Source organism: Candoia aspera, chromosome 14, assembly GCF_035149785.1.
Source record: "Candoia aspera isolate rCanAsp1 chromosome 14, rCanAsp1.hap2, whole genome shotgun sequence".
Lineage (NCBI taxonomy): Eukaryota > Metazoa > Chordata > Lepidosauria > Squamata > Boidae > Candoia > Candoia aspera.
Window position 1 is genome coordinate 7,241,512 of NC_086166.1, and position 17,698 is coordinate 7,259,209.

The window sequence follows — 17,698 nt, forward strand, 5'->3', positions numbered from 1 at the left end:
AGGAAGGAAGGAAGGAAGGAAGGAGGGAAGGAAGGAGGGAAGGAAGGAAGGAAGGAAGGAAGGAAGGAAGGAAGGAAGGTTGGTTCTTCAAGTTCTTCTAGAACACTCATTTTGAGTGTTTATGCTACTGTTTTGGGTATCCAAGATAATACTTGTTCTTAGTTAAAATAGATTAATCATTTATTTTCTGTTGGCTATTAGACAGGCCATAGCTAATCAAACTATTCAGCATATAGATTTCACATTAGAAAAAGGAGTGTCAAAAATGAATAATTAAACCCGTGCCAGAAAGAAGATGGGCTGGATACTGCTGTTCTTCTCTGTCATGTGAAGCAATCAGTCGTATCATCTCTTTCCATTTCAGCCAGTTATGAAAAGAACAGATTGTTCTTCTCCCTCCTCCTTTCTCTTTCTTTGGATGTTGTACCTTTTATGTGGTAAACCTGAAGGGTAGGGACTATCTCACAGCTGGCATTGGTAATTCATTGCTTTTGGTTAAAAGAAGAAGCTAATGGCTTTTAGGGTAACACAATGATTGTTTGGACTGGCTGTTGTGTTGCTGCTCATAGAACTGTAGTATGTACCTTTCCTCTGATGGGATCTGGGCTACTGACAACACCTGAAATCCCAATACAGTAGTCCTTTTCAGTAGCTGAAATCCCAATATACTGGTCCTTTTCAGTAGCTGAAATCCCAATACAGTGGTCCTTTTCAGTAGCTGAAATCCCAATATACTGGTCCTTTTCAGTAGCTGAAATCCCAATACAGTGGTCCTTTTCAGTAGCTGAAATCCCAATATACTGGTCCTTTTCAGTAGCTGAAATCCCAATATAGTGGTTCTTTTCAGTAGCTGAAATCCCAATATAGTGGTTCTTTTCAGTAGCTGAAATCCCAATATAGTGGTTCTTTTCAGTAGCTGAAATCCCAATATAGTGGTCCTTGCCCCAAATCTACAGAGCTGCTGATGGTCATCATGGTTTCTTGTCCAATGGGTGGATCATGTATAGTTATGACCAGGCCATACCTGGTTCCCATATGGCCCATCAAGAAAGATCAGCTCACAGAATGGCAGATTAGACTTGCCTTCTCCAGTCTGAGTGTGAAGTATCAAGAAGTATGGACCTCAACTCCCAGAATTCCTCAGCCAACTTAACTACTGCATAGAATTGTGGGAGTTGAAACCCACACAATTGGACAGCATCCAGTTACAGAAGACAAGTCTAAACTTTCAAAGTCTTAGAAATAGGAAGCCTTGTCCACCTCTTAAAAGGGGGTGGGGAGAAAGATCAACATTAACCTTTTTGTAATAATCTCTTTTTGAAGAGATTATTACATTGTCAGATTATGAGTATCTAGAAAAAAGGGGGATTACTAGGGTTGAGGGCCACACTGATCCTTTGAGTAACATGCCAGAGAACAGTGGCCCAAGCCAGGAAAACATTCAGTTCAATTCATTTTATTCACATTTTATGTATGTATGTATGTATGTATGTACGTACGTATGAAATTTATTTCCTCCCCATCTCACTCAGAGAGCGACTCTGGGTGTTTTACATTTACATTTATATATAGTGGACAACTCAAGAAATGAAAATAGAAGGGATGGGAGGTGCAGTGTTCCTTAAATCAGAGAATTGAATTTGCCTACACATTAGAGCAGTGTTTCTCAACCTCAGCAACTTGAAGATGGGTGGACTTCTGCTCCCAGAATTGGAGTTCCTGGCTGGGGAATTCTGGAAGTTGAAGTCCACCCATCTTAAAGTTGCCAAGGTTGAGAAACACTGATTCAGACTGATATCGTGTGAACTCAAAGACCGCCATTGCATGAATGCTACCGAAGACTAGCCAGTGCCTTTGTTGAATTCACTGATTGCCTCCCTTTGCCCAGTGCACACCCAGATCAACCAGATGGGATTCAGGCGACCTGCTGAGTGCCACCCACCCAGGACCCCAAACTTGAGATGGCTTAAAACCTTTTTGCAAGGAATCGCTTTGCTTGGAATAACAGAATGAATGAATGAATGAATGAACATCAGGCAGCAGGTGATGGGAATAGGTTTTATTTGCAAAGCTCCAGCTGATGCTTGACTTCCTCCCATTCTCGTTTCCGCAAGATACTCCTTTGAATTTTTCCAGCTGCTGTTTTCGGAAGTCCTTGAACAAACTCAATCTGTTTGGGGAAATTAAAAAAAAAACACTTTTTTTTTTGCCCCTTGGTGGCAGCACTGAACCTCAGTGACTTTTGGATGGGGGCCACCTGGAAATCCCAGGGTTGTTGGCTAGACAGGGAAGTTAAAAAAAAGCTGAAGAAGGCAATAGGAAATCACTTAGGTAACACTGCCAAGAAACCAGCCTAGATTCAGTCCCCATAAATTATCCTCAACTTGAGGGCATCTTTGTTTACCAATTCAAACACAAGACTAGATTGCAGAAGTGTCCTTTCACTTGTAGGGAAAAGCTTATAAACCAGACCCCCAAGTCCCATAACCTACATGCTGGACCACCCCATAGGCTTATGTAACCCTACGCTGCAGGAGTGTCCACAGGGTATGGTAAAAAAAGTCAAAAAGGTGGCCACAACCTAGCTCCTAGTTTTGATCACAGCACTGCAGCCGCCATCTTGACTCTTTTGACCACATGTAATGGGCAGAAGGAATAACCTTGAGGAACAGGAGAGAGCGCTACAAGCAAGACAAGAGTCAGATAAAAGAGGACTGAGTCTGAGGCAGAAATGTAATTTGAGAAAGCGTCTCAGGGAAGACCCTTCCTGTTTCTCTTGAAGATAAAGGGAGGAAGGGAGGGGGGGGCATTGTAAGATTCTGAGTTACTATAACCTTATAATAAAAGTAGTGGTAGTATTCATGACTGGTTTTCTAGTCTGGTCTACCTTGAAGGGCTGACACCGTACCTCGCAGACACCCCATCCATGCTACATTTTCCAAAGCAGCCAAGCACAAACTCAAAAATCCAGAGGCAAATAGTCCTCAATTGTTTGCCATCCCCAAAGTTTGATCCTTCTCTTCTGCACCTTTCTCAGTGAGACTTGCCTTCCTGGGATATTTGTAGGGAGCTGTAGATTTTTTCACGTGATCCTGGAGTTCTCGGATTAACTCCTCTGGATTGCGGGATGAAAAAGCAGGAGACAAGACGATAAATGCTTTCACCACCTGTATGGGGACAAACGCAGGAGTAAATGCTTTGAGGAACGGGTTCCAAAATTAGTCAATTAATGTTAATGTCTGAGTTGGTAGTTCCTTGATTAAGGTATTGTTTACTGCTGGACTGTTCATCTGGTGTTAATCCTGGTGTTAATATTTGCTTATCTGGGTGTCGATTGCTTGCAACACCAGGATTAACACCAGATGAATAATCAAGCAGAAAACAATACCCTAATCGAGGAACTACTAAGGAGACAAACAATCAAACAGACAAACAAGCAGAGAACAGTACCCTACATCAAGGAGAACACCACACCTGCACCAACAATGGCAGGGCAAGCTACTGTAGATAAACAGGGAGCCAACCCCACCCGCCCTCGCACTGATGACGTTCCCTAGTCGGGCAATGAAACGTCTGCAAGCCAGCCACCCAGCTCAGAGAGCACCAAGGACTCCGTAGTTGAACCCTGAGCTACAGAGATTCTCTTCTATTGGATAATTGGTTGAATAAGGGCCATGCTTACCTCTCCTCTGATAGGATCTGGGCTGCTGACAACAGCTGATTCGACTACTGCTGGGTGTTCAATCAAAGCGCTCTCCACTTCGAAAGGGCCGATGCGATATCTAGGGGAGACGTCGTCATTCCTGACCCTTCTGAGAATAAAGGGAAAGAAACCACCCAAGCCCTAGGGAAGGGAACCTACCCGGAAGAGTTGATGACATCATCTGCCCGCCCAACAAACCAAAAATAGCCTTCTTCATCTTTTACCGCTCGGTCGCCAGTGATATAAAAATCCCCACGTTCAGTGACTGCAGTTTTCTCAGGGGTATCCTGGAAAGAACCAACCATGATTCCAGGACATCTAACACCACATTTCCAGTTTCAATGCCCTCCAGTTATGGGCACTACAGTTCTGAGAATTCCTCAGCCAGTGTGGCCTTTGCTGAAAACTCTGAGGGTTGAGATCTACCTATCTGGAAGGCACCGAGTTACAGGAAGGTCGATCTAATTTATCCCTGCTGATCCTTCTGTTTGGACAAGTGTCTTGTGTCGGCCTGGCAGGGTAAAGAAGGTGGGAATCACAACCAGATGAACCAATTCTACTTCATCGTAAAGCTGCATTGACAGAACCTTGCAAGTATGAATCTGGTGGGGATCAAACTAGATATTTTTATTTCTTTTAACCAGTACTTTCCACCCAGGCCAATCCACCTCACTGGAATGTGAGAGGACAGGAGAAAGGAAAGATTCTGCAGCTCTATTTCCACATTGACTGGCATAGCCCACTTGTTCCAAAACAGCAGGAGAGCTAAGAAGACAGCCATCAAAGCAGGAATTTGAGGCCAATGTCCAAAGTCCCATTTGGAAGAATAAGCAGGAAGTTCTACAAATGCAGCAGGGTTGGCTTGCTATATTTTGAAGCAACACACATACAGGTAGTCCTCACTTAATGACCTTTCGTTTAGTGATGGTTCGGACTTACGACGGCACTAAACCTGACTTATGACTGGCCCTCGCCCTTACTGTATAACCATTGTGGCATCCTGCAGTCACATGATCACCATTTTCAACCTTTCCTGCTGGCTTCTGGCAAGCAAAATCAACCGCTTGATTTGCTTAATGACTGTGGTGATTCATTTAACGACTGCTGCAAAAATGGTCATAAAATTGGGTTGGATTCACTTAACAACCTCATCACTAGCAACTGAAATTCCAGTCCCAGTTGTGGTCGTTAAGCAAGGACTTGTAATATGTCCAAGGAATCCGCAAAATCATTAAGTCTAGAGCACAAGCAGTCATTATACCACTCAGCCCAACAGCAAAGGAGCTGAGTTCCCTGAAGAACATAAATGTTAAAAAGAGCCCAACACTTCCAATTTCTGATGCTAGCCTTTGTTTTTCAAAAATGACCGTCAGAACTTAGTGAGAATTAAATACAGCCTGGACAAATTATTCTGTCTGTCACAGAAGAAACCTTTTCATCGCAGAAATCAAAACCTTGAAAGAAATCCAGCCATTCTCACCAGCAAAGGCATAAAGTAAAATTTTGAATCAGCGCATACTAATCATATTGACTGAAGTGCACACTAAAAATAATACTTACTGCGTACTTCAAGAAAAGACAGAACGGCCGCTTGGGTTTGATTCTGATAGCGACATCCCCTTCTTTCCCTGGTGGCTGAATATTTCCTTGCTCATCAACAATCTTCAGAAAGAAAAGCAAAGTATTTTTTCAAATGCATTTGTTCGTTATTGCGAACGTGCAACATGTTCATGATGGAAACCAAGGATCATATCTGAGAGGTTAGAATAGTCCTTGGTGGCTTGTTGGAACACAGAGATAAGATAACAACAGATAAGCTTGTTACAAGGTTTTTGTAACTGTGGTATTACAGGTAGTCCTCGACTTATGACCATTTGTTTAATGACAGTCTGAAGTTACGACAGCCTCAGGATGGGTGCTTTACGGCTTGTAAAGCACTTCTGAGTGTTGCCAAATGCTGCACCCTCCCCCCACGGTCACACGATCGCATTTTGGGCACTTGGCAGCTGGTTCACATTTACAACCTGTTGCAGCATCCCACAGTCACGTGATTGCATTTTGTGACCTTTTTTGCCGTTTTCCAGCAAAAAGAGCCCATTGGGAAGCTGGATTCGCTTAACAACCATGGTGATTTGCTTAATGACCCATGATTCACTTAATGACTACCGTAAAAATGGTTGTAAAATCGGAGTCTGGTCATGTGGTGACTCGACTTATGACCACAATGACTTACGATGGAAATTCCAGTCCCAGTTGTGATCATAAGTCGAGGACTACCTGTATTCCAAGAAATGGAGGCTAAAACACTTTCTTTCTTATTCTTTTGAATTATATTGTCCTGTATTTCCTATTCTTGTTTGGTTTTATTGAACACACCCAGAGTCAGTTTGGAATTGGGTGGTGCCTAAACTGAATAAATTAAATGAATATATTCATGTTTTTGGACATATGAGAAATCCCACTACAGCACTGGTATTCCTGGTATCAGAAAAATAACTATGGGGTGAGAATCTGTACCCCTCAAGATGATGTTTGAACTAAACTTCTCCATCAACATCCAGGATCATCCTCTGAATGTACTCATCCTCTGAATCACCAGTCCAGGACATTTGCAGCACAGTGCATTATTTTTGCTTTGGTTGATCAGCATAAAATAAAGACACAGAGACTGTGACATTAACAACCACAACATAAAAACAGCCTACGTTTAAAAATTTGTCCTTCTACCTGGACATCGTAGGGTGGCGATGCTTTCCCCATTGAGCCTGGCTTAATTTTCATTCCTTTGGCATTAGCACAGATTGTTACCTGTAAGGGAGAGGACCTGGTCACATCAAGGAGGTGGTATCAGACCCAACCTTTGAGGAAATGAAAATGAGAAAACCACACCCCCACCATCACTGGCAGGGCAGGCCACTGTATATCAACAGGGAGCCAACCCCACCCTCCCTCGCGCTGATGATGTTGCCTAGTCGGGTCATGAAATGTCTGCAAGCCAACCACCCAGCTCAGGGAGCACCAAGGACTCCACAGTTCAACCCTGAGCTACAGAGATTCTCTTCTATTGGAATGAATATACCGTTTCAGTTTGTCCATATGCTTCATGGAGATCCAACCCAGTCTGACTTTTCCACAGCTCAAACACTTCAGGATTGAGTGGTTCTCCTCCAGTCAAACAGTGCTTCAAGCTTCTGAATTTATAGCTTGATAAGAAATGAAGACAATAAATAATGCACTTTTTGGATTTCTTCTCTTTTTTCTCCAGTGGGTTGATTTTGCATACATTTGGAAGGAAATATGACCTCTGCTGCCCTAAGAAGACAACCATCAATCTCCATACTGCTGCATCACCAGGAATGGAGATCAACATGAAGAAGATTTATACTTATCTGAGGTCATCTTAGCAGCTAAGGATAGCTTGAGTGTCACCTATTTATCTGGCTTTAAAATTCAAGTCTCAGATTAAAGGGGTCCAGCAATGGATATAACCCTTAAATTCACACCTCCTTCATAATTCAAGACATATCCATTACATGGGATAGCCATTCAGTTGTGCAAAAAGGCAATCCTGGGAAATCAAACTTCCCAAATTTTAAGAGGGGAATCCTTCAAGTTGGGAAATTAGTGAGAAAATAAGAACTTTCCCATGCAAGTTCATGGAACAAGGAACACCAGAGCCAGTATGGTCTAGTGGTTAGGGCACGAGGCTAGAAACCAGGAGACCATGAGTTCTAGTCCTGCCTTAGGCATGAAAGCTGGCTGGGTGACCTTGGGCCAGTCCCTCTCTCTCAGCCCAAGAGCCAATCAGGCGTGGCAGGAGAGTTCTAGTCCCACCTTAGGCATGAAAGCCAGCTGGGTGACCCTGGGCCAGTCCCTCTCTCTCAGCCCAGCCCACCTCACAAGGTAGTTGTTGTGGGGAAAATAGGAGGAGGAAGGAGTATTTGTATGTTTGCTGCCTTGAGTTATTTATAAAAATAATAAAGGCGGGATATAAAATAAATAATAAATAAATAAACACTGTTCTTGAGCAACAGAGGAAAAACCTAGACAATTCCATTAAATTTCCTGACTTTCCATTTTCCTGTTGACATTCTTGCCCTCATTTTTCAAGCTTTGTGGCAAAAAAAAAGTACCTGGTGGCATTGTGCTGAACCAACATCCTATATGCAGTAGGAGCTGTGCAGAAAGTGGTGATTGGATACTTTACCAGAGTCTGGATGGAGAAAATGAATATGCAATCAAGCATAATATCCTTGACACATGGTACTGCAAGATGGAAATGACCCATCTTGAAGTTTAAGATATGCAGGGTTGGGTTCATACAACATGCTAAATCCTACAGTCAGGTTTAGGAACAGTTGCTGCATCTGCGTAAAGTTCTATGCCCAGCAATGTTGGCCTGGTTCACACAAGATGCTTAGTCAATGCCTGCATTTCTACAAGCCACTGAACCATTAATTATCCAGCCCCATTCCTGTATGTGATGTGAACCCTGTCAGGGTGACTTCAACTGGGCAAATCACACAGAATCAAAGCAGGAACAATGAATGGACTATTTCTAGTAAGTTGGAACTAAGTTAGGCGAAGCACTTCTTTTATTTTGATGTCTTCTATATAGCTTTTTTTTTGAGATTTCTCTATAAATACTCCAGAACTTTCTTTGCCAACTTTCCTAGAGGTTAATATTCCCAGGTAAGTGTATACAGTATAATATATCTCAGAGTTAAGGTGCTTGTTGTCCTCCCGGTATTGGTGAACTACAGTTCCCAGCATTCATCTCTATAGGCCATGATGGCTGGGGATATAATGGATTGTCGTTGAGCAACATCTGGAGGACCCCCAGTTTCCTATCACTTCTATATACTTCCATGTAATTTGCACATAAATGGGCATGCTTACATTTAATATGACCGTAGGTTCAAACTGTGGCAGATGGTGTACAAAGACACATGACCCATGAATCCAGGGGGCAAATAAGTTGCTCCAGGCAGTCTTTACCCATCCTGGATCTGATGTATTCCAGAACACAGCTGAAGGAGACAGATCCATCCAGTGCCTGCTCAAAAGAAAATAATGTATCTGTTATTTGGCATTCTCCCAATCTGGTTCCCACTGGAGAATTTGGGATGACAATTCCAGAATTCTGTGGGCCAGAATTCTCTTGGAAAGCTGTCAGATTCAAAATTCTTCTCTCCACGGATAGGACCACTGCAATAAAAGTACAATTGGAAGTTGAATGCAAAGAAGTATTGTTCTCTATATAACAAATATTGCTCCATTTGCTGGGAACTCTGCTCACCGAAAGCCCTGTCCAGACCTTTAGATTCATATTGGCTGGATTTTATCTCCAGAGTTTTAAGCCTATGTTTCCTGTCCTCATCCCATCCTCCCAATCTCCATCTTTCATTTTGTAAACTCATACATTTAGGCCAGCCTTTCTCAAGCTTTTGACCCTGGAAGAACCTTTGAAATATTTTTCAGGCCTGGGGGAACCCCTGCACATTCAGGCTCAGATATAGGCCAGAAGTTACAAAATTATTATATTCGTTTCTTGGTAGGCCTGTACACATGCATTCACAGTGTTCTTCAACTAAAAATAAAGAATATGAAGTTGCCAGGATTTGAAATAATTTTTTAAATAAATCACGATCTCCCAGGGAACCCCAAGGGACCTCTCGTGGAACCCGAGGGTGCCACAGAACCCTGGTGGAGAAACCCTGCCCCAGACATTGCCCCGAAGTCATGCTTTGGCAGCCTTAAAGTGAAACTTATCATATATATCTCCCATATCTCTTGAAGCAGCAGGCAGGATACTCACTGCTTGAGAATCCCTGAGTTAGACGTTGCTTCACAGATTGGATATTAACAGTTAAACTTTGGGTTTTGCAGAATTTCCAGATCTTTTCTCCCTGACCTACTGTCATATCAGTTCAATTTTTTCCATCCCTCAGGGCTCTTCATACCCGAATACAAATGAATCTCTCATGTAACTCCATATTTGCTATCATCTAAGGTGCTTCCATGGAGAGATTTCTTAACATTACCAGCCCAAAGGCATTCTATCTTATCTTTCTTAATAGATCTTCTTGGGGAAAAAAAAGGTAGAAGAAGCAAAAGACTCTGGAACCTCATAAAAAACAGCAACTGTGCAATTAAAGCCTTGTTCTGAAATCATCCATCCAGGACTTCAACCACATGCAATGATATTACCTGCCACTGGATGTAAATCCAATGCCATAACTGGAGTAGGATTGCTCCACCATTTTGGGTGACCCAGTGCTTCCACTTGTAAAGTAGATCAGCATTGGCTCTTCACTTCTTGTCCTGACACAGTCATGGTCCCCAGAGGCTGCTCTTAAAAACAATCAGATGGGTATTGATGTGCAACAATTGGAGTGGAACATTTTTTTGGGGGGTGTCTTTCACAATTGTGATCTATCTATCATCTATCTATCATCTATCAATCATCCTTCATCTATCATCATGAATGGAATTTTGGGCAGTTTCTCAACATCTGGAGTGTAGCATCTGTAACTTTTCCAAGAAAGTCAGAGCATCTTAGTCAAGAATGCAATGCAGATATTTAGAACCAGATCTTAGGAATGTGGGCTGCTTGTTAAAAGAACCAGCCCTGGTTCTTATATTGTCCTATAAAAATAGCTCATAAAATAATACTCCAACCCATAAGATGGCGATACAGTTGTGATTTTAATGGAATACATACTGGAATAAGTCACTGAAGTTCAGCCAGCCATCTCTGCCTCTATCGGACACAATGAGCTTGGTTTTCAGAAATCTGCATTCCGATATGATTGAATCCACTCCAGCAGCTGATGTATCAGTCATAACCAGGCATTTGGCTTTGGAAGCTTCCATCCTATAGGCAATGTCTTTAGTTGTTAACTGGGATGTTCCAGGAATAAAAATAACCCCTAGGAAAGAAGCAGGGAAGAAAGTGATCGGAGAAACCAATCTGAAAGGTCCATGCTATGGATAGTATACAAAAGTAAAGTTAGTGTAGGCTTCCTCTATTTGGTGCCAGCTAATGTTGGATTTCCCAACATGGCCAGGGATGATGAGAGTTTCGTCCAACATATCAAGGTAACTGGGCCTTTCTCAAGTTGGGAAATGTTGATACAGACAAACCCAATTACAAATGCTTAATTGCTAAGCTCATAGGATGTGTTTGAGCCTCCCAATGTTGCTCAGCCTACCCTACCCTACCAAATCCTTGTGAGACAAATAGGTAGGCATGTCCACTGGCACTCTTAGGAAGGAGAAGGTGAGGGTGTTCTTCCCCATAACATTTACTAACCTGTTCGTATGCAAGCCAGAATTAGTAACCACCACTCTGGAATACGGGGCAAAACTGCCATGATCCTGTCACCTCTTTGCAAGCCACAGGGACCAGAGAGGACATTGGCAGCTTTTCGGGACAAGAAAGCCAGCTCCTCAAAGCTCCACTTCACCTCTTTGCTCTGACTGTTGACCCACCAGAAAGCTGGGTTGTGAGATCTCTTTCCATCCTGGTGGACAACTCAAGAAGTTAAAATACAAGGAGGGGTAGGTGAACTGTACCCTAATCCAAACAAGATCTTGTAATCAACTGAAAAAGAAAAGAACAGCTAACCAGGAAGCAAAGAAACTGGCACTGGGGAGCAACTCTCCCCTCTGTGATCCAGAGGGGACATCAAAGCTTGCATGCTTCCAACCATAACTTCATTTCCTACCTAGTTGTGGTCCTGTCCCCCCAAGGAGTGGAAAATATTACCTTCTCCTCTTGGGTCCACTGGTCCACCACATCTTTTGCAAAGTTGAAGAACTCAGGCACTTCCTGTTTGCCCAGATTGATAGCTTCATAATGTGATGGGATCAAAGAAGCCACATATCTCTTTGTTTGTTGAAGTACCACCCAAGGAGACTGCAGACCCCCAAAACATTTGACTAGGTGTTTCATGACACCAGCTTGGGATCAATGATCAATGGCTGGTTTTCCTGCAAGAACAGGGAAGGAAAGGAAAGGAAAGTTGGTGAATGGATGAAGAAGGGAAGGGAAGGGAAGGGAAGGGAAGGGAAGGGAAGGGAACCCTGAGATCTTTATAAAGCTACCGGATTCTTAGTAGAATGAGGATGATCTATGCATCTCCAACATACTGACTTATTTCAATTTGATTCCATTGGGAAATATGCCTTATTACCCACATGCAAATGGTCAGATTGACCTGAAAGAGATTGATTTGATTTGATGACATGAATTCTTCTGAGGAGTCAATGAAGCCTTGAACTGAATTTGTACCAAATACTAGCCTATTTCACAACTTCTTTCTGTGGTGAAGGCCATGCTAACCTTTAAACATGCTAACCTTTAAACAATACCCTAATCAAGGAACTATCAACACAGACAAACCATCAAGCAGTAAATGACAGTCTGGAATCAAGGAAACACCAAGGAGAACACCACACCTACACCAAAACTGGCAGGGCAAACTATTGCATATAAACAGGGAGCGGACCCCACACTCCCTTGCACTGATGATGTTCCCTAGTTGGGTAATGAAACGTCTGCAAGCCAACAACCAAGCTCAGAGAGCACCAAGGACTCCACAGTTCAATCCTGAGCTATAGAGATTCTTTTATTGGAACCTTTAAACAGTTAAGGAGAAAAACTACCCTTCATTTCCTTTCATTTACACAGAAATGTAACTGAAAACTAGTGAAGATGGTGGCTTTTCCTTCCTATAGTTCTTAATTTTCCTATGTCACACTGAAGATTACAATTTTGTAATGACCCCTGGAAAGCTATAATCAAGGCTCTGGGAGAGCTGCATTCCCACAACCCCAGGCCTCCAATGCTGTTGTAGAGAGCAGAACAAAGCTTGCACAATGACCTCCAATCTTATGACTCCTCCGAGGCTGAATTTTTGTAATAGATGGTCTTCCCTATTTCTACTGCTACATCAACCAGTTTAGGACAATGGGAGACTGGGTTTCTAAACCATAGACTGCTGTTTCTCAGCCTCAGCAAATTTAAGACTTGTGGACTTCAACTCCCAGAATTCCCCAGCCAGCATGCTGGCTGGGGAATTCTGGGAGTTGAAATCCACAAGTCTTAAATTTGCTGAGGTTGAGAAACACTGTCATAGAGGAACAGGGAAAGAGTCAATTTCCTGACCTGGTCTACCTTGTGGGGCTGATGCTTGGGATGGGAGTCACCATGAAGGCTCCAGCAACCTGATTCTGAGTAACCATGATTACTGAAAAATTAATTGCACCATTTCCTGCTTTCTTAAAGTGGGAAGCAGATGCAGGTTGTAGAGTAAATACAATGTAAATCTCAATGTATCATGGTTCAGATACAAAGGGGGAAAAATAAACTCCCCAGAAATGGGAATGTATACTTTGTGTCTGTCATTCCCCCCTATACATTCACTGCAGCCCTTAGCCACCAAAACTTTGCCAGCTTCAAATTCAGAACTATGGTTGAAAAGTCAAGCTGCTTCCAAAAGGCACCACTAGATGGCGCTTTGCCACACAGGACCATACTAAAACCAAGGGAGGGAACAGTTTCATCCTTTCTCTGAATTTCCTTCTATTTGTTCCTTTTAGATTAGAAGAACCAACTGTCCCTTTGAGGATCTGGAAGAAGAAAGGCCCAAGAGCAGTTTGCATGAGGGCTGGAACTCAAGAACTATTACACAGGGTTAGGGACAGTCCGTATTTGGTGATGGAGCTTCCATCCTGGACAGGGAAGATCCCAACTGGATTCCCCACCTCCAGGTTGGGCTAAAAAAAGTCTTATCTGAGACTCTGGGCAGATACTTCCTGTGTTCCTAGAAAGGACCCATAAGGTAAAGGTAAAGGTTTCCCTTGACATGAAGTCCAGTGGTGTCCAACTCTAGGGGGCGGTGCTCATCTCCGTTTCAAAGCCGAAGAGCCGGCGTTTGTCCGAAGACACTTCCGTGGTCATGTGGCCGGCATGACTACACGGAACGCCGTTACCTGCCTGCCGAAGCGGTACCTATTAATCTACTCACATTTGCATGTTTTCAAACTGCTAGGTTGGCAGGAGCTGGGACTAGCAACGGGAGCTCACCCCGTCACGCGGATTCGAACCGCCGACCTTCCGATCGGCAAGCTCAGCAGCTCAGCAGTTTAACCTGCAGCGCCACCGCGTCCCTCTCTGAAAGGACCCATACTCTGCGTATTTCTCCCCATGCATATTGAATATCCCACTTCAACATGTCTTTGCATCTCTTCATAACAACTTCTGTAATTCCAGAAAATTTCAGCTCCATGCAAGGTAGTGCGTGGCAAAGGACTTCATACACATGTTTGTTCTTTCTCCTACTGGTTCTTCCTCAGTTTGATAAACAGCACTGCCTTTGGACATTCTTTCAAAGGAGCAGTTGACATTGTCCTGGGTGAACTGCAGTTCTCTATTGATGGGTCTTAACACATTTGCCTAATTCTAAGAAGTTATACACCGGACTTGTTCCTCTGCTCCAGGATTGCTGGCTGCATGAGGAGTGGATTTCTGTTGCTGTAAACAGAGGACTTTCCCATTAGTTGATAGCTGATCTTCTGGAGTGGAGATACCAAGAATTGAAATTGGGGCCTTTCTGCCTGAAAAACACAGATTACCTCTGAACTACCATCCCTTTTCTTTAAAGGAAGTTTGAGGAGCAATGAGAAAAAATCCAAACAGTATCTCACTCACTTTATGCTTGCAAACATTCATGGTCTGAGGACAAGGGGAAAGCTGGCAGGCCCTCTGGGGCTGTTGTGAAGAATATCCTGGATTTACTACACAGCTAAAACATTCTCTTGAACTTACCAGCCTCCAGAATTCTAGAAGGGGAAGAGAAGACTTGGGTTGGCTAGCCTTCTCACATCAGCTGCCCAAGACATCCAGTTGTGCTCTGTTCATCCTGATCTGTGTCCAGGGGCTGGAGTTTTTTAAGGAAAAAAGGGAAAGACTGAACTGACCATCCAGTGAATGGTGCAACAGTGATGGGGCAAAGTCCTGCTTGGCTTCAGAGCAATGACCGAGATGCTAATGACTACCTTATCCATCTCATGTGCTACCTCTTAGGATGCACCTAACAGTTGAATGGGGAGGAGGAGGAGGAGGAGGAAAAAGAGAAGAAGGGAGTCTTATGGCACTTCAGAAGTGGCTGCATTGGGCAACCTTCACCCCCAAAGTTTCATGTGACTTTCAAGCTTTTCTTTTACACCCCCCAGAATCTTCCATAACTACACTGCTGAAAACCAGCTGTTTCCCTTCTGTCCTTATTTGAATAATATAGCATACTGGGGTTTGGCATTCTAACCCAAGGAGTTTAACCAAAAACTTGCTATTCTCAATGCACTCACCTTAACATCCCCGGTCCTCTTTTTCAATTCTCTCTACAGTAGTAGACCAACTTCCTCTTTATTTTATTTCCCCAGTCTAGTTTTTCCTAGTGAACACCCACATTTGCACCACCTCCAATCCCTGAATATTTCATTTCCCTACTCCAAAATGTGGTGAAAACTCCAATCTGGCAAGGAATGAAAATTGAATTCTTCCCTGTATGGAATGCCCAAGAAAACTTCACGGAAGATAATTAAATGTGAAAAGGAGGTTGCTGGGTATTATTTTTAAGCAGCTGGTGGCAGAGGCTGGCTAAAGGACAACTGATGGAGCGCTCCCAATAATTATGATGAAATTCAATGTTTCAGGGATATGGCCCTGATCAGCATGAGTAGAAGATTAAAAATCTCCCACCCATTCATCAACAGTTTCTCAAAAGGGGCTGGACATGCTAATTTTGAATGGTACAGTTCCAAGACATGGTGTCTAGGGAAAGAAGAAAGCATTGTTCTTTTCTTCATTGGAAAGAGTTATTCTGCAAATTGCATTAGCATGGGAATAGCATTATCCAGGTGCCAAAAGCTTTGGCATGCCAACAGACTCCAGAAAAATCTCAGTGGTGGAAAACAGTGGTGTCCCCATTTAACAGTGAGGAGACCAACATTCAAGCTCCTCTGGAGGTTCATGGACACCTTGAATGTGGCTATCAGAGCTTCTCAGAAATTGCTGGAGTATTATCCATTCTCAATCTGACAGAGGGAAAAACAATTAACTATACAGGAGTTGGTTTTGCTAGACTAAGCTGAAATGAGTTGGGCAGTTGGGTTCAATCTGCTGGAAATGCCCAGCTCTTGTCTTGGCATATTGTAGGAACCAGGGCATGATACTAAATCATAATCTGGTTTCTTGGATGTGGAGCATAGTGAGAACACTGCAATTCTGGTTTGCCAATCTAGTTTAGAGTTTCTTTTATTTGCTCCTTGATCCTCCTCAATAGAGATTTCAGTTCAGGGATTTCGAATCAAGGATCTTCTGCATGTGAAGAAGATGCTTGAGGTGGTTCACTGCTGGAACAGTGAACCTTTTTCATAAGCCACAATTCCAGTTCACACTCAGAAGTTTCACTTTAGCATGGTGAGGAGCAATACTTGCTGTGCTGTCTCCTCTGGAGGTTCATGGACACCATGAATGTGGCTATCAGAGCTTCTCAGAAATTGCCAGCAAGATATCATAGCCTTTCTTTCCATCTGCCTTTCCATCAGGCCCATGTTTCTCCTGGTTTTTTTTTTTGAAAGGATGTGAATATGCTTTAACAAAGAAGATTCACAAAATAATAATATTGGGAAAAAACAAACAAATTATCATCTTCCACCATCTGGATGGCTAAGCTACTTAAAGGGAGAACATCACCTCTGGAGCCAAATACTTTCATTCCGTGGTAAGCTTTCATAATTAAGACACTACTCAGGTTTTATTCCTCCCTCCCCATACATGCATTATATTCAGAGAGATTTCTCCTCACTCAATCTCTTAAGCAGGCCCTCTGGGTGGACATATGCGTGGACATATCCAAATGCTAAAAAGCTTGCAATTATCTCTTGCATTTAGACAGCATGAAAATGCACAGCTGACCCAATTCTCTGCCCTTTTCTTTCTTTTTGGAATGAATGATTTTCTTTTTATTTATTGCTCTTGGTATTTTTTTCAGTTTCTAGAAATCCTAATTGTGAAGACAACCAAGGCTGGGGTTTGTGATTTTTAGTGTGTCCAGGTTTTGTTCTTTATGGTGAGGAGAAGGATGGAAGAAACACTGAAGGTATCCCTGGAAAAACCACTGATGATACCACAGACGGTCTGCAATCACAATCAGTCAGCCAGGAAGAATTACAGCACCATGGCTGTATTAGTTCCCTCACCTACAAATTGGATGCATCATGCTAAGCCACAATGCTGCTAATCATGATGACCACCAGAAGCATGGCAGATGGTTGATAGGCATGGTTGCTAGCACAAGCTCCTCTCTCAGTGCATAGAGGATGTCTTACTAGACATAGTAAAAGGAGAGAAGGTCAACCCTAAAGCTACAGGAGAGCTCATACCTAACTTCAAGATAGAGCAAATGCCTGGTTGGATTGATGTCTTATCCTATGGAGACTGCAGACCATAAATCACAAGCAGTATTTGTACAACAGACTTATAAAGGAATGCAGGACTGATTTGGGGGGAAGTATGCAAAAGTCATCAAGAGACGAAGGAAGGAGTATACCAATAAGGAGGAAATTGGACTAGACATTATAGGGGGAAGCATGAGAAAGAAATCCAGAATAGCCAGGCCTTGATTTTGTTTGGTATAAGATGGGACAGAGAGAAACTTGAACCAGTGTTCAAGATTCTGTTGTTCTATTTTCCTACAACAAAGAGCATTCCTGGAACCCCTACTATGCATGTTTTCTTGACCTGGCCTACCTTGAAGAGCTGACAATACCAAACCACCAACTAGCCGACCACCTTTTAACAAGGATGCTGTGCAAATGAAGCCTCTCTGGTTAGCTTTTGTTTCAGCACAGATGGGGTCAATTGCATTGGCCGTAGGTTGGCATTTCAGGCACATGCAGCCAGTGCCAGGAGTGAGCCTGCAATCA

The 17,698-nt window shown here is 43.0% G+C and overlaps 1 protein-coding gene and 1 long non-coding RNA gene across 2 annotated transcripts in view; one reads left to right on the forward strand and one right to left on the reverse strand.

The window, feature by feature from the left end:
- The window catches only part of LOC134505436 (uncharacterized), a 289,243-nt gene that overhangs the window by 147,916 nt on the left and 123,629 nt on the right, over positions 1-17,698 (forward strand). The gene's annotated exons all lie outside the window — the stretch shown is intronic.
- Positions 2,045-14,683, reverse strand: LOC134505428 (acyl-coenzyme A synthetase ACSM5, mitochondrial-like). Its single transcript, XM_063315113.1, has 14 exons — positions 14,538-14,683; positions 11,475-11,698; positions 11,019-11,229; positions 10,428-10,635; positions 9,914-10,057; positions 8,603-8,759; positions 7,837-7,916; positions 6,783-6,906; positions 6,431-6,511; positions 5,264-5,365; positions 3,863-3,990; positions 3,683-3,782; positions 3,048-3,167; positions 2,045-2,170 (listed from the first exon to the last, which is right to left on the reverse strand). The coding sequence occupies exons 2-14, from the start codon at positions 11,658-11,660 to the stop codon at positions 2,060-2,062; spliced, it is 1,752 nt and encodes a 583-aa protein (XP_063171183.1). The 5' UTR covers positions 11,661-11,698; positions 14,538-14,683; the 3' UTR covers positions 2,045-2,059.